Consider the following 13,476-nt stretch of genomic DNA (forward strand, 5'->3'; position numbering starts at 1 on the left):
CATCTTCAGAAGACACTTCTTTTGAAAGCAGAGCAGGTATAAGTTACATGCAGGCATTTCTACATCAAAATGCCCCAAAGCAGAGTCCTTGCAAGGAATTAAAAAACAAGACAAAAAACTCGATAGTCTCACCCCTCAGGAGCTGTTGGAAGAGACATGTTTACACACTAATCACAATTAAACTGTCATTGCCAGTCAACATCACCAGCTTCCCAAAAACGTGCCTTAAAATGATTTTTTGCGTGCAGAGAATCACCGGGAGGGCTTGCTGGGCCCCTCTACAAGTCTCAGAATCCGGTCTGGAGTGGGGGCTGCATTTCTAGCAAGTTCCAGGGTGCTGCTGCTGCTGCTGCTGGTGAGGGACTCTCCCTTCAGCAGCACTGCTGTCACGGGTTAGTGCTTACTTCGTTCACAGGGCCAGGGAGCGATCCAGAATGCATGGGAACCTACTTCCCCTCGATGAGTAAATAGAAGCTGAGGGTAAATGGCAGAAATAGGATAAACCAGCGCCTGAGCATCTGACATAAGAGCCACAAGCTTCACTGTAAGCCAAGAAATGGTCCGGGTGGAGGTAGTTCATTTTAACAGGGAACCAGCTAAGTAGTTGACAATTTATTGGATGAACAATATCTAGTGACAGACTCCACTAAGGACCAAAACTCTTTGATAGAAGCTTTGATATTTTCAAGGCTTGCCGTACAAAGTGTTTGCCAGGGGCCAGCAGCATGAGCAGCCCCTGGAGCATGAGAACACATTCCAATCCCACCCCAGAACTTCTGCGTCAGAATATGCACCTTTCCAAGATCCCTGGGTGATGCTGCCGTACACGCGGTTCGAGGAACGTGGAGAGATCGTTCTGCGCTCACAGCTAGTGACCGGCACCAGTCATGGTCCAGGGGAGAAGAGGGACTGCCTGCCCGCTTCCAGTGCTACCTGCTAGCTCCAGGGGGTGGGCAGCTCCAAGTTCTGCTCACCCGTCCCTCCCCCGCCCACTACCCCTGCGTGGGCACAGAATGGCAGGCAGAGGACAAAGGTTACTCCTCACAGGTTCACAGGCCTGGAAGCTACACTCAGTTGAGGCTTCAGAGTAGGAGTATCAAATGATTTTATTACAAAACTCAAGCTATTTATTGATCATTCAACTTTTCTAAAAAACACAAACGTGAGAATAAAATAAACACACCCAAGACGCACTAGCCCTTGCAGGATAAGCAGCAGCCCTGGACAGACAGCCTGCAGATGTTTTTCCTTCTACCTGATGTCTGCACTTCCTCACACATTCTACGGTCCCATGTGTTGTCACCTCTTACGGAGGAAAGGAAACCGAAGCTACAACAAGATTCACGTACAAGAGGGTCATGACAACTTTCGAGCTAGTTGGTGCTGACAGCTTATACATTCTAGTTGACAATTAAGCACTAATTCCTACTCCATGCTAACCTTTACTGTCATTCTTTGGAACTGGTTATGTTCCTTCACTGTAGCTACAGCCCCTCTAGGGATCCCCGAGCACAAACCCTAAAATCCACACAGTCTCCAAGTTCAAGTATAAAGGTTTGTTTCAGGACAACCCCAGACTGATGTAGTGTTTCTTTGTATCTCTGTAGTGTCTACTGGCTGTCACCCCCTTTGGCAGGCTGACCAGACGGCAGCACAATGAGGGGGCACACACGGTCCACCGTTACTGCCTGTTCAATCTGGACACTGCCCCACAGTCAAGGCTGAACGTTGAAATCAGTGACGACCTCAGCCTGTCTTCATTCTGAAGTTGTCCTCTTAAGTAACCGAATCCATTTCTTCATGGTTAATTCAACGGAGCTTCCAAAAGGTGTCAGACATACTCTAAAAAGAGAATCAGATCGAGAGGCTTTTTGATAAGAGACTACATTTAATTTTATGTTCCTAAAGGAATTTACAATTAAACTAGAAAGACTGGTAATGTTTTATACTCCATAATGGAATTGAGTTTGAGTTTTCCCCCCAGTACAGGCACAAATAGACAATCCCCCTCTTAAGGCAGTGCCCCACCCGAGCTTTGTGCTCTTGCTCTGTTCACTCACTGATGGCTTTCCTATCAAAAATAATAAACATCTTAATGAATCTGACAAACAGAACACCAAAGTGGAATGAGGGGACAGGTTACTAACAATGGCTAGGTAAGAGTCCACTCCTTACCTGCTGGTTACTGCTCACATTGACTAAGGTCTCAAAGCCTGCAAAAAGCGTGGCTTTGTGCATCTGTAGCGGACTTTTAAGATTAAGTTAAATCCCAAATGTAACAGGAGGGGGCACGCACATAACAGAAGAATCCCACGGTTGTTGACAGTGGTAAACTCTAATCTCTAAATACAAGGAAATCCAGCAGGACTTAAAGCAGACTGTGAGTCCCATTTAGGATGCCATTTTAGAATGCATTGTTTGACTTTATATTTAAACTGCAAACCCAAGTTTAACTCATGTCCAGGTATGAGATTCATTCAATCAATTTCAGAAAAATAGGACTTTCATTTGAATTTCTCTTGTGCACAGCAACCATCCCTGTTGGTTTCTAATGAAGCATCTATTCACAGCTTAAATGTTTAGCTCTGGCGGCACAGAAGATCACACTAACACAGGAGAATGCTACCCATGAGTTCTCAGTAAAAAATGACTCTTGAACAGTAGATGGAGTCTCTCTGCAGTAAATGTTTTTCTGAATATATAAAAAACATGATCCCCAATAGTGGCTTACCCCTTTTCTATCCATTTTATATATTTATAAGCCAGAGATGAATGCTCCTGGACAAAAGACGGGATACTGGACCTTAGGAAGCATCCTGGGAGGGAGCTGGGGGGTCCTGGCTCTCAGGCTCTGGAGGGGGCGCTGGCACGGCTTCTTTCTTCTTGGCCGCCAGGAACTCGTGAATTGCTCTTTCTATCTGTGGTCTGAAGATGTGGTTTAGTTTGGGATCCACCACTTGAGAAATGATTCTGTCCACTCCAGCTTCCAACATCCCTGACCTTGTGGAGACAAACAGACCATTCTTTGAAGGTCCGTGCATCCTTCCCCCAGCCACCCGTTTGCACCATGCGTACCTGCCGTACGATATCAAAACTGGAAAAATGACACCAGTACGATCCAACCTTACTTAGTTTTCACACATGTAGCTGCACTCCGTTGTGTGTTTGCCCAGGTAGCTCTGTGCCATTTTACCACATGAGTGACCGCAGGTAACCGCCACCACGATGAAGGTCTTAGTTCCACCACCACAGCATCCCCTGGGGCTACCCCTTTGGGGTCACACTCACCCGCCTCCTCCCACCCCTAAGCCCTAGGCACCCCTCATCTTGTCTCCATCGCTGTCATTGTTTATTCACCAGTGTTACATATATGGAATCAGCACCACGCATCTTTCTGATACTGGCTTTTTTCACTCAGCATAATTCCCCGATATTTCTATTTCTAAAGAGGTGGACTTCACAAGCTTTTAGATATTCCAGGAGAGTTCAGTGGATCAAGACCTGAACACAAGTGCTAGTAATAAGAGCAAAAAAAGATCACGAGCAGATTAGAAAAAGCCAGATGCCATGGCCCGCCTCTGCTGCAGTGCCCAGTGACACCGAGAAGTCACCGGGTGACTAGCAGTGGCACCGAACTAACTAAGGTTCAGGCTGTGACCGCGACAGACATGCTTTAATAAGGCTCCATGCCTTCCTAAAAGCTGCTGTTCCACTTCAGACCTCTCGCCCAAGATCCAAACACTGATATCTTGGTATACAACTCCCACGTATGGGCGAACTACACTGAAAACTTCAAGCAGCAGGGAATTAGGTTTCAGAATTTGGAGTATCTTTCGATGCACCCGGTAGAGTTTACACAGGAGGCCTATGGAGGATGGATAAACTAGCAAGAATGTCAGTTGAGTCCTTTGCTTACTTGAACCTTAACTTTAATAAAGGGGTGGACTGCTGCGACTTGTGCGTGGGATTTGCTGTAAAGTACCATCCACCTTGACCAAATAATGACACGCATCAGCTTTCTTGTACATCATGCTGTGATTACCACCTTTTCACTCTTAATTCTAATTACTTACTGAACCACACTCTGCCTCAGACCATTTCGCAACTGGTTTTTGTTCATTGTAGGATTCCATTCCTGCTTGTCCAGATGTGTTGACACAAAATTATCCACTTTCTGCCTCAGGTTTTGGTAAGCTGGCTGAAACATTAAAAAGAAGAGGCAAGGTAAGAAGTTACATGCACCAAAATCTTAGAAGTCAGTCATTTAAGAATACTGCTTTCCACAGAAATGTAGATGTTCCAAGTCCTTAAAGACACTTCCAGCATGACGATGAAGACGGCTCTGTAGGACAGCAGAGCATGAATTAACTAGCAACCAAGGGCTACTTTATGGTGGGCAGGCACAAGGCCAGATGCATCATCCCATTTACTTTCCAAGTAATGGTACAGGGAGGGTCTATTAACTCTCTCCTGCCCCCATTGTAGAGATTAGAAATTTATGCTTAGAAAAAGTAAACAACTTGCCCACATGGCCAAAATGTGGCAAAGCCAAGGTTAGACCTAGACTGTTTCTCAATCAGAGGAACTGGGTTCTAGCCGGGCACCATCACTAACCGGCTGTCTGACTTTCAACAAGTCACCAACCTTTCAGCTTCAGTTATTTCCATTTGTAAACCTGAAATATTACTGTCCCACTTACCTCGCAGGGTATCCTCAGCAATAAATAAGGGCTCAGGAAAGCCCACTGCATAAAATGAAGGGCCACCCAACCCTCAGCATGATGTGAGAATGGAGACTGAAGTCAAAGCCTATGGAACACTGGGAAAGGCTGAGGGGAAGCACACCTTAAGTCCAAAAATGGAGCTTGAGGCTCTTATTGGCTCATAGTCGGTTTTAGACCCAACTATGATCAGAACAAAATTAGAAGGAACTTGGTGAATACATGGAACATGTATTCTCAGCCTCTAAGACCTTCTGGTACGATCAGCTGCTCTTCTTCAAACCAGGTATAATAGTGTGCATTGCTGTTAGGCTTCACCCCTGCCCCCCTCCGCCTGGGCAGAGACTGCTTCCCTACCCCAGTGATGCTGAGTTTTAGCAATGCGACACGGTCTGGTCAATGGAGTGCTAGTGACAAGAGGCCTTAAATGTGGTCGTCCTCTGTCTGGCTTGGTTCTTGTGCTCTGGTGACCCTCTATGACCGGCATGTCCTGGGACCTAAGGTGAGTTTATATGTAGCCAAGGTAAACCCAAGCCCAGGCCACCTAAACCTCCCAGCGGAAGCCTACGTAGATTAGCTGAACTTTAGCTGACCTGCAGCCCTATCAGCATGAGAATGGATGCTTATCATAAGTCACCATGATTTGGTTTATTATGCAGTGTTACTGTGGCAAAAGTGTGCTAGCAGTCAGGTAAATGAAATCGACAAAAAAAATCATCAGGCTTCAACTCTATAGGTGGACTCTTCCAAAAGGCCAAGAGAACGGATTCACAAACACCCATGTACTATCTACCTAGCAACTCCTCCTTCCTCTCCTCACAAGGGTAGGACAGAGGGTGCCATGTTCTCCTGACCACAAATGTGGTGCCTGACCCATGCTAAGACAATGCTGATGTTCCCTGGGATTTTTTGAACAAGAACTGAGAGTCCCTTTCTAGAGGAAGAAGATGTAAGATGTAATCAAAATACTAGTAACCAAATGGATGACTCTGCTGTGCAGTGACAATCAAATAGTTATTATAAAGAGCAGAAATGAAAGATGGCCCTGGAGGAGCATCCCCGGTTCCAAATGCATCCCCACTCTTCTGACAGTTTGTTCAGTCAGTCCTTTCTTGGGGTGCCCAAGTCAACAGATTCACCACTTTGCTTAAAGAAACTAGAATTAATTTGTCACTTGGAACTATGCATCCTGATACTATACTTTATACTATTCAAAATAAGTCACCTGGTTTGAAATGATAGTTACTGTTTACCGTAAAAGGACAAAGGACAGCAAATGTCACCACCAAACCTGAACAGATCTTGACAACATAGAATAATCCCTTCAGTTCTTGAAGTGAAAGGACAGACTGTGCCTTCCATTAACATTTTACTGCATTATCTATCCCTCACTTGATTCACTTATCGGTTTGTTCCATTTATTTGTACTTTGGGTGCACTGCAAAGTAAATTACAAACATCATCTGTACACTTTCCCTGAAATATATCAGCAGTTTGGGAAGGGGCCTAAGAATATACATTTCTAACAAGTTCTCAAGTGATGTTGATGCTGCTGATCCAAGAGGCAAACTGAGAACCATGGGGCTAAAGCAACAGTGCCTGAAAACACACAGTCTTCCAAAAATATAACCACCCAGGCACTAATGGAAGGAACATCTAAGGTGTTACGTGGGGAAGGCTCCAACTCTCCTTCCCCCAACAGCTTTACAATACTAATTTTCTTTCTCTCTTTCAAAAATACCATGCATACTACATTGATTTAGCCACACAAAACAGAACATAAGAGATACGAGTGGAGAACTTGTGATGGGAAGTTGAGAACACCCAGAGTCCTGGGAAAGGTGGAAGTTCAGTTGATATGTACCTGAGGAACCTTAAATAAGGAAAATTAAGTATTAAATATTAAGCACTTCTAACACCACATAGTGTATATAGCATCTGGTCCACCTGTCAGTTTTCTACCCTAGAGTATGAGCTCTGAGGACTGGTAGTGACTTACTTGTTCCTGTATCCACACAGCCCACCTGCTGTAGGCCAATAAATGTTCAATGAATAAATGAAAGATGTCTTTCCCTATCTTTGAGTTCTAATTTTAAGTTCACAATTTTCCTGTTAGGTAGGCAGATTCTCTTAAAAGAGGAGAAATCACTTCCCTAGAGGGGCTCAGTCAGTAACAGAGCCTCCTAAACCTACAACCCTAGTCTTGTTAGAAAAGCTTCTGAAATGGGAGAGAATGGAACATTCCAGCAACTACTGTATGTCTGACACTTAACACACCTGACTCCATTGAATCTCCACGACTTTGGCAAGTAACATGAAATAGCATTTTACTAGGGGGTTGACCTATGGCATTAGGATCTAAAATTGGCACCAAATCCTCTTTAATCCACGATGGAGTACAAGATGAGGGTTCTGCACCAGTGTACCTTAATTCAACCGGACACTCAAGCCTGCAAATCACTGAGCTAGAGAAAAGGAACAAATTGCTACAACGTCCTGATGATTGTGCATTCAAACCATTCTCCCTTCCTTACCTGGCCTTCTCCAATGTTCTTAACACACAGAGGTTTGTTACTGAGGGGCTTAAAGAAGTCTCAGCTTGGGAAAGATAGGATCTAGGCTCTGAAACCAGTACTGAATCCCCAAGCTCAGAGAAACGACTGGACCGTCACACAGCTAACAGTGATCGGACTGGGAGTCCAACCCACGTGTACACCACTCAGAAAGCTTCCTGTACTGCCTCAAGCGGCCTAATACCTCACTGCTGAGATTTTTTAAAAGTATCTTTTGTTGTTCTCTCTGCTTTAGAAAAGCCAACCTGCAACCCTGCTGTCTTCACGCCCAGTCCTACCCCGTCGGCCCCAGCTACCTTGGTGTCCACGTCCGCCAGGCAATCCCGGCGGAAGCTGTCAAACAAGCCCCGGCTTTTGAGCTGCTCCACGATGAGAGCGATGAGCTGTGGGTCGCCGGGAGGCAGTGAGGCCGGGTTGATGGGGCCGCCGCTCCCACTGGCCCCCGTCGCGCCTGTAGCCGACCCCGCCGAGGCCTGGCCCGCTCCGCCGCCGCCCACCGAGCCCGTGCCCCCGCCGCCGCCGCCGTCCGCCATGGCTGCGCCCTGGGCCCACAAAGGAAACTGAACACGACTTCTTCTCAGGGACAGAGGGCCTGGATCGTGTAGAGGTGGCAGAAGCGCCCAAGAAGGAGGCGGCGGAGGGAGAGGAGGGTTGGGAGGGGCCGGCGGCGGAGGAGGAGGCAGGCTCTGATGCAGCGGAGGTGGCGGTAAGAGCGGTAGAAACGGCCCGCTCCATCCCGGGCGCTCTGCAGATGACGTCACCAATGGCCTTTGCATTGTGGGGCGGGAAGTTTTCGGCAGTCATCTCCGCCTTTCTTATAGGTAGAGGTCTGGCTGACGGAAACTACAACTCCCGGCAGGCTCCGGCTCGCTGAGCGCTGGTTTGCGGGGGCAGTGTGGGAATTGTAGGCTCAGGTGCTCGTGATTGCGAGAACCTGCGCCGGCATTCCTCGTCCAGTCACTGCAGCGCTCGCTTTGAATCAGCAGGTTCCAGCAGGGGCCCGATTATGAGAATCATCTGTGGGACTGAGTAAAAGTATAAATTAACGGGTTTGTCCCTGAGATGTTCGGATTCAGTATTTCTCGGTCGGGGCTTAGGAATCTGCTTTTAACGTGCACACCCACGCCCTCCTTGAACAATAGGAGCCCGGGAAATTTGGGCAACAGCGGACTAATCAAATTTGTAGTATGCCAAAATGTGTAGGTACTTTTTACTCCTTCAGATTTTAATAGCAGTGCATACTTATTTTTAAAAATGGGAAAATAACAGAACATTGTGACGAAGAAGATAAAAGTTTTCCCTGAATTTCTTACGTGTGTGGATTTGGTCTCAGATAAAAAACATTGTCAATAATAATGGTGATAATAATAAACTAATGTCGAGTAAATGGAATATGCCAGGCATGATGCTAAGCCCTTTACACCCACTACTTGACAAGAAACTAAAAAGCAGATACTGTTATTGCTGTTTTACAGATGCGGAAATGGAGACATTTTGTTGCCCTGGTCACATAGCTAGAGGCTGAAGAGGCGGCTTTGAACTCAGGTTTTCTGAATACAAATCTTGCAGCGTTTAACCCTCCTGAGATCTAGCGGGCATCACACACTAGGTAAGGTTTTTTATCCTGATTTGTTTTTAGCCACAGTTCACCATGGGAACCCCGTGGCTGCCACCACTATCCTCTCCTTTCAGCCTTTAGCCTATTAACTCAACTCCTGCCCACCTGGGGCAATTAGGTCAGCTGTTGTTATTTCCTCATCTTATATAAGCAGTGGAGAGGTTGTAAATAATAAATTCTGCAATACTGTTGGTTACTGGGAAGAGGCAGAATGGACTCAGGATGCTTTCCACGTTAACATTTCCTACTCAAGAGAGTTTAATCCTCAAACTAAATATTCAGGTGTTAGTTTATACTCATCCTTTAACATCCAGCTCAGTATTTTTCAATTAATGACAAACATTAATGTTAATGATACTCTCTTAATACCTCACCATCCTTGAATTGAGACAATGCCTATTCTGACTAACTGACTTCACACTTACCACCTTTAGCCCCAGGAGAAACCCAGTTCAGGCTACCTGGGCCCCATGTCTGTTCTCTCCCAAGCTCTCTGATCACTTTCATCAGCCTTTTCTCCCATTTTGGCACGGTACACCTTACTCTCTTTCCTCAGGGAACGCTTCTGACTCTCAGACCTAATCTGCCTTTGGTCTCACTGATACAGACTCTCCGAGCAGACTCTCTCGTAGCAGTTATTATAGTGAAAAGTGAATAATTAATAGACTCATTAGCCACTTGTTTCCCCTACTGGAGTATAAGCTCTGGGCTGGGAATGTGATACATTCATCACTCTATCCGCAGCCTGGGGCACAAAACCTAGTTCAAAGTGAATGTGTAAGTTCCTGTTTCTGGTAGTTTTAGGATAAGGTCAGAGTGTGTGTGTGTGTGTGTGTGTGTGTGTGTGTGTGTAAAGGATGGGTATCCCTTAAGCCACAACCTCCAGAAAAGAGAGAGGCATTATAGCAGGAAATGATGGATCAATTTATTGGTCTAATGGGAAAGTGATCCTGGAGATTGGCAGTAGGTGGTTTAGCCTTTGGCAATCTCAGTGTGGGGATCCTTGTGTCCTGGTTGGTGGAATTCTGAATCGCGAGAAGATGCTGTACCGTATATCTGAGGCCTTGCCTCTGGAATTGATATAAATGGGGTGGGGGTTTGGGGAGCCAAGGTGATCAAGCCTAGGGGAGGCTTATTATTAATCCAGACTTGCAATAGGAAGCCACCGCTTAACTTCCAGAATGCTCTCATCCCCAGTCAAGGAACGTGTAATACACAGTGCACTAGGGGGCACCCTTGCTCTGTTAATAATCCAGGACCTTTAGAAATTCTACGGAGATAATTGCTTTAACTTCGGCCCAGGTAGTCTCATTTTCTTTGGGTATTCTTTAGGTAAAAATAATTGTAGAATCTCAGTTTTAAAATTGGTCTCTAACAGGCTTCCCAATCCAGTGACTTGGACATATTAGATTCTGGAATATTTTCTATCAAAGACTGCATAAAAGAGCGGAAACTCCATTAAGCCCAAATGCAGGTCTCAAAGGAGAAAGGGCAGGAGCCGGAAAGAGTTGAGATCTACAGGCTGCTGAGGGAGATATGAAAAAGCAGCCAAGTGCATGCATGGGCTTTTTGCATCAGGTGGTGCAGGACTGGAATTTCAGCTGTCACTTTGGGGCAGTGTGGCTTCGGGAAAGTTGAATCCCCTCTCCAAGCCTCCACTGCTCAGGACCTTGGAGAGGATTAAGCGCCATTTTGGCAATCCATTTAGTATAATTCCTGGTCCTCAGCAAATGTTTAATAACATTTCAGTTGCAGATTTACCTTTGGGTTGGGGGGTTATTTGATTTACCTCTGTCTCCCCCACTGATCTCTAAATTCCATGACTGGATTGTCTGTTTCAGCTAGGATAGTGTCTGGTATATACAGGCTCTTGGAAAATGTGTGATGGATGGACGAAAAAAAGAATGAATGAATGAATGGGAAATTTGCTCTTCTAAGTCAGGATAAAGCTGTTTAAGATTTTTGATACTGCCTTCAATCAAATGTCAGAATATAGCCAATATTCAGAGGAGTCAGGACAGTACAGTAAGCTGTCTGTAATATATGTCCAAATGATCCGTGATTTTTGACTACATGGACTGGGAGACTGGGCCAGGGAGCAGACCCCAAGGTTAGAAGTCAGTCTGTGGGTTGCCTTGGTAACGTTCCAACCATGTAACCCAAGATCCTGGTCCATAAGCAAGAGCATTCAGAGCCCTAAGAACTGAATCCAAGGCTGCATTTAGACACCACAGCCACTTGAGGTAGACACATTGTTGATCCTTATTCATGTTCATGGTGTGGCCCTTTTTCTTCTTGTTCCTGTGTCGTCATCCAGAGAGCTCTGCCAATTCTTAGGCTGGACAGCTGTTCATTTCCTAATTAACAGCATCCAGAGTTTCTCAAGATTGCCTGTCTGTAGCGTGTTGGCTACATCCATACCATGTGATCTTGGCTGCTTCATTTTGTTTGTTTCTTTCTGATATTTTCCAGCATATCTAATGACAAAATGGATCCAAATATACACTAAAAACCAGGGCTTTAATAAGCAGGAGTCCTTAGCACCAATCAATACAATCACTGCCTTTCCTGCTGGACATGCATCTTAGATAACATTTCAGGCTTCGGTGTTTTTAACACATTGTCATTTCGAATGATTTTTACTAAAGGATTTCTAGTGAAAGAGGCAACCTGAGATCATATTGAGAAAAGAGTGAGAAGTTTGGAATCTGGGTTGGGTTTGGACATAGCACCTCTGCTTATTGGCTGTGTGACTGAGGGTCATCCATTAACCCATATGAGCCTTGGTTTGCTCATCTGTAAAATGGAGATGATATTTTTTTTTTTTTTAAAGATTTTATTTATTTATTTGACAGAGAGAGAGATAGCGAGAGAGGGAACACAAGCAGGGGGAGTGGGAGAGGGAGAAGCAGGCCTCCCACGGAGCAGGGAGCCCGATGTGGGACTCGATCCTAGGACCCTGGGATCATGACCTGAGCCGAAGGCAGACGCTTAACGACTGAGCCACCCAGGCGCCCTGGAGATGATATTAATACCTACCTTTTGTGGTCCTGAAGATCAGCAATCATATATATGCAGAACGTGGTACACAGTAGACCCTTAACAGCTAACGATATGGTCTTGATACAGCATCCTGGGGTACTCAGTTGTAGTCTACTAGTGGGACAGAAATCTCCATTAATATGTATTCAGAATTAACATATATGTTACTTTAGTAGTTTTAATCTTGTGATGACCTAGGAAACCACTCAGCCAACCTCTAAATTGGTGAGCTCAGTAAAGTTCGTAGTCAAGCCCTCCATGCTATTGCTGCTTTGTCTACCTTTGTCATCATCTACCTTTGTCATCATACTTCTAACGCTGTCTCTCATTCTCCAGTGACACTCCCTATGTACCTATGTATTTCTGGTTACTTTTCCAGTATCCATTCTCCTTCTTTACCAACAGAACCCAATTTTGTTTGAAGCTGCAGCGTGCTCTGTTAAAGCGTCCTTCCCTAGATTCCACTGTTGCTAGGAGTGACCGTAGGTCCTGCTTCTGGTCAGAGAGGTATGTGCTGAGGCTCCCGGGAAAACTTGGCCTTACTGATGGAAGCACCACCCCTTACTGCTATAGCATGAAGGCGCAGCAGTCATGAAGCGATGCCCTGAGGGTCAGTTGGAGCCATGTAACTAGTTCTAGTCAGTGACTTGTGAGCAGAAGTGACTTGTGATACTTCTGGGCCAGAACATTTAAATACCAACCTGAGACCCTCCAAGAACTCTCTTGCCATCTGCTATGATAACCGGCATGATTTCAGGTAGTGGCTGATCTGTCATCCTGCGCCCCAGAGTGAGGAGATGTGGAGCAGAGGAGGCCCCGCTCTCTCCTAACAGACATGTACCAGGAGTGAGAAATAAACTTTGGTTGTTTTAAGCCACTGAGCTTTTGGAATTGTTTGTGAGTGCAGCATACTCTAGTCCATTCTGACTGATACAACCCTGAGCACATTCCTCCACTAAGTCCATCATCTGTGGAATAACTGAATGCTAAAAACTCCTGGGTGAGTGAGTGACTGAATGCCAGCCCTCAGCCCTTCAGCTCGTGTCTAGAAATGACTGTACATCAGCCTAGTTTACTCATGTGCCCCTGTGAGACAGCTTCAGTCAGTCCTTCTTCAACTTTGGTGGCCATCCAAATTCCCTGAGGACCTTACTAAAAATATAGATGCTCATCCATCCCCCCAAACCTACAGAAGCAGTCCCTAGAGGTGGGTTAAGGCCATTGGCATTTTTAAATAAGTTTCCTGGGAGGTTCTGACAACCTCCCAGGAAACTTGTGGTCTCTCTGGGTGGAAATTTCCAGCCCCATCAACAAGCCTTTCGGGTGATTATCTTTGGCATGTGGGTTTTCAGCTTCTTGCAGTCATTCCCTCCCCAGGTCCTACTCCCAACCCCCACCCTTGTTCCCAGGTGGCCACTTTGACCTAAATGCAATTACCTTTGGTAAAGGTTCCCTTGAATATGTCAGTGACATCTCCTCCCTGACCCTTGTATCTCTAATCTGTCAAAAGAAGGGAGTTGAAA

General features: G+C 45.7%; 1 protein-coding gene and 1 long non-coding RNA gene across 5 annotated transcripts in view; one reads left to right on the forward strand and one right to left on the reverse strand.

Moving 5' to 3' along the window:
• Positions 1 to 1,088: 1,088 nt before the first annotated feature.
• BOD1 (biorientation of chromosomes in cell division 1) lies at positions 1,089 to 7,826 on the reverse strand. 2 transcript variants are annotated; one of them, XR_013445631.1, is made up of 4 exons: positions 7,590 to 7,826; positions 4,074 to 4,198; positions 2,732 to 3,000; positions 1,089 to 1,842 (listed from the first exon to the last, which is right to left on the reverse strand). XR_013445631.1 is itself a non-coding variant. In XM_036120345.2 (4 exons), exons 1-3 carry the CDS (start codon positions 7,824 to 7,826, stop codon positions 2,805 to 2,807), a joined length of 558 nt encoding a protein of 185 aa, XP_035976238.1. In that variant the 3' UTR covers positions 1,089 to 1,842; position 2,804. The 2 variants fall into 2 exon arrangements, 1 of the variants encoding a protein (XP_035976238.1); XM_036120345.2 differs by having other exon boundaries at positions 2,804 to 3,000.
• Positions 7,827 to 8,039: 213 nt separating this feature from the next.
• LOC118553354 (uncharacterized) overlaps positions 8,040 to 13,476 on the forward strand; it is a 116,108-nt gene continuing 110,671 nt past the window's right edge. For all 3 annotated transcript variants that reach the window (XR_013445634.1, XR_013445632.1, XR_013445633.1), the window contains exons 1-2: positions 8,040 to 8,492; positions 8,769 to 8,902. This is a non-coding gene — a long non-coding RNA (uncharacterized LOC118553354). The remainder of the gene's footprint in view (positions 8,493 to 8,768; positions 8,903 to 13,476) is intronic.

The sequence above is a fragment of the Halichoerus grypus genome, chromosome 2, assembly GCF_964656455.1.
Source record: "Halichoerus grypus chromosome 2, mHalGry1.hap1.1, whole genome shotgun sequence".
Lineage (NCBI taxonomy): Eukaryota > Metazoa > Chordata > Mammalia > Carnivora > Phocidae > Halichoerus > Halichoerus grypus.

What these genes read in the sequence shown, in the direction of transcription:
- BOD1 (XM_036120345.2), bottom strand. Translation starts at nt 7,826, where the DNA reads ATGGCGGACGGCGGCGGCGGCGGGGGCACGGGCTCGGTGGGCGGCGGC. An exon ending in TGGCGGACGTGGACACCAAG is followed by an intron (nt 4,199 to 7,589) that starts GTAGCTGGGGCC and finishes TTAATGTTTCAG; the next exon opens with CCAGCTTACCAAAACCTGAG. An exon ending in CTGAGGCAGAGTGTGGTTCA is followed by an intron (nt 3,001 to 4,073) that starts GTAAGTAATTAG and finishes TGTCTCCACAAG; the next exon opens with GTCAGGGATGTTGGAAGCTG.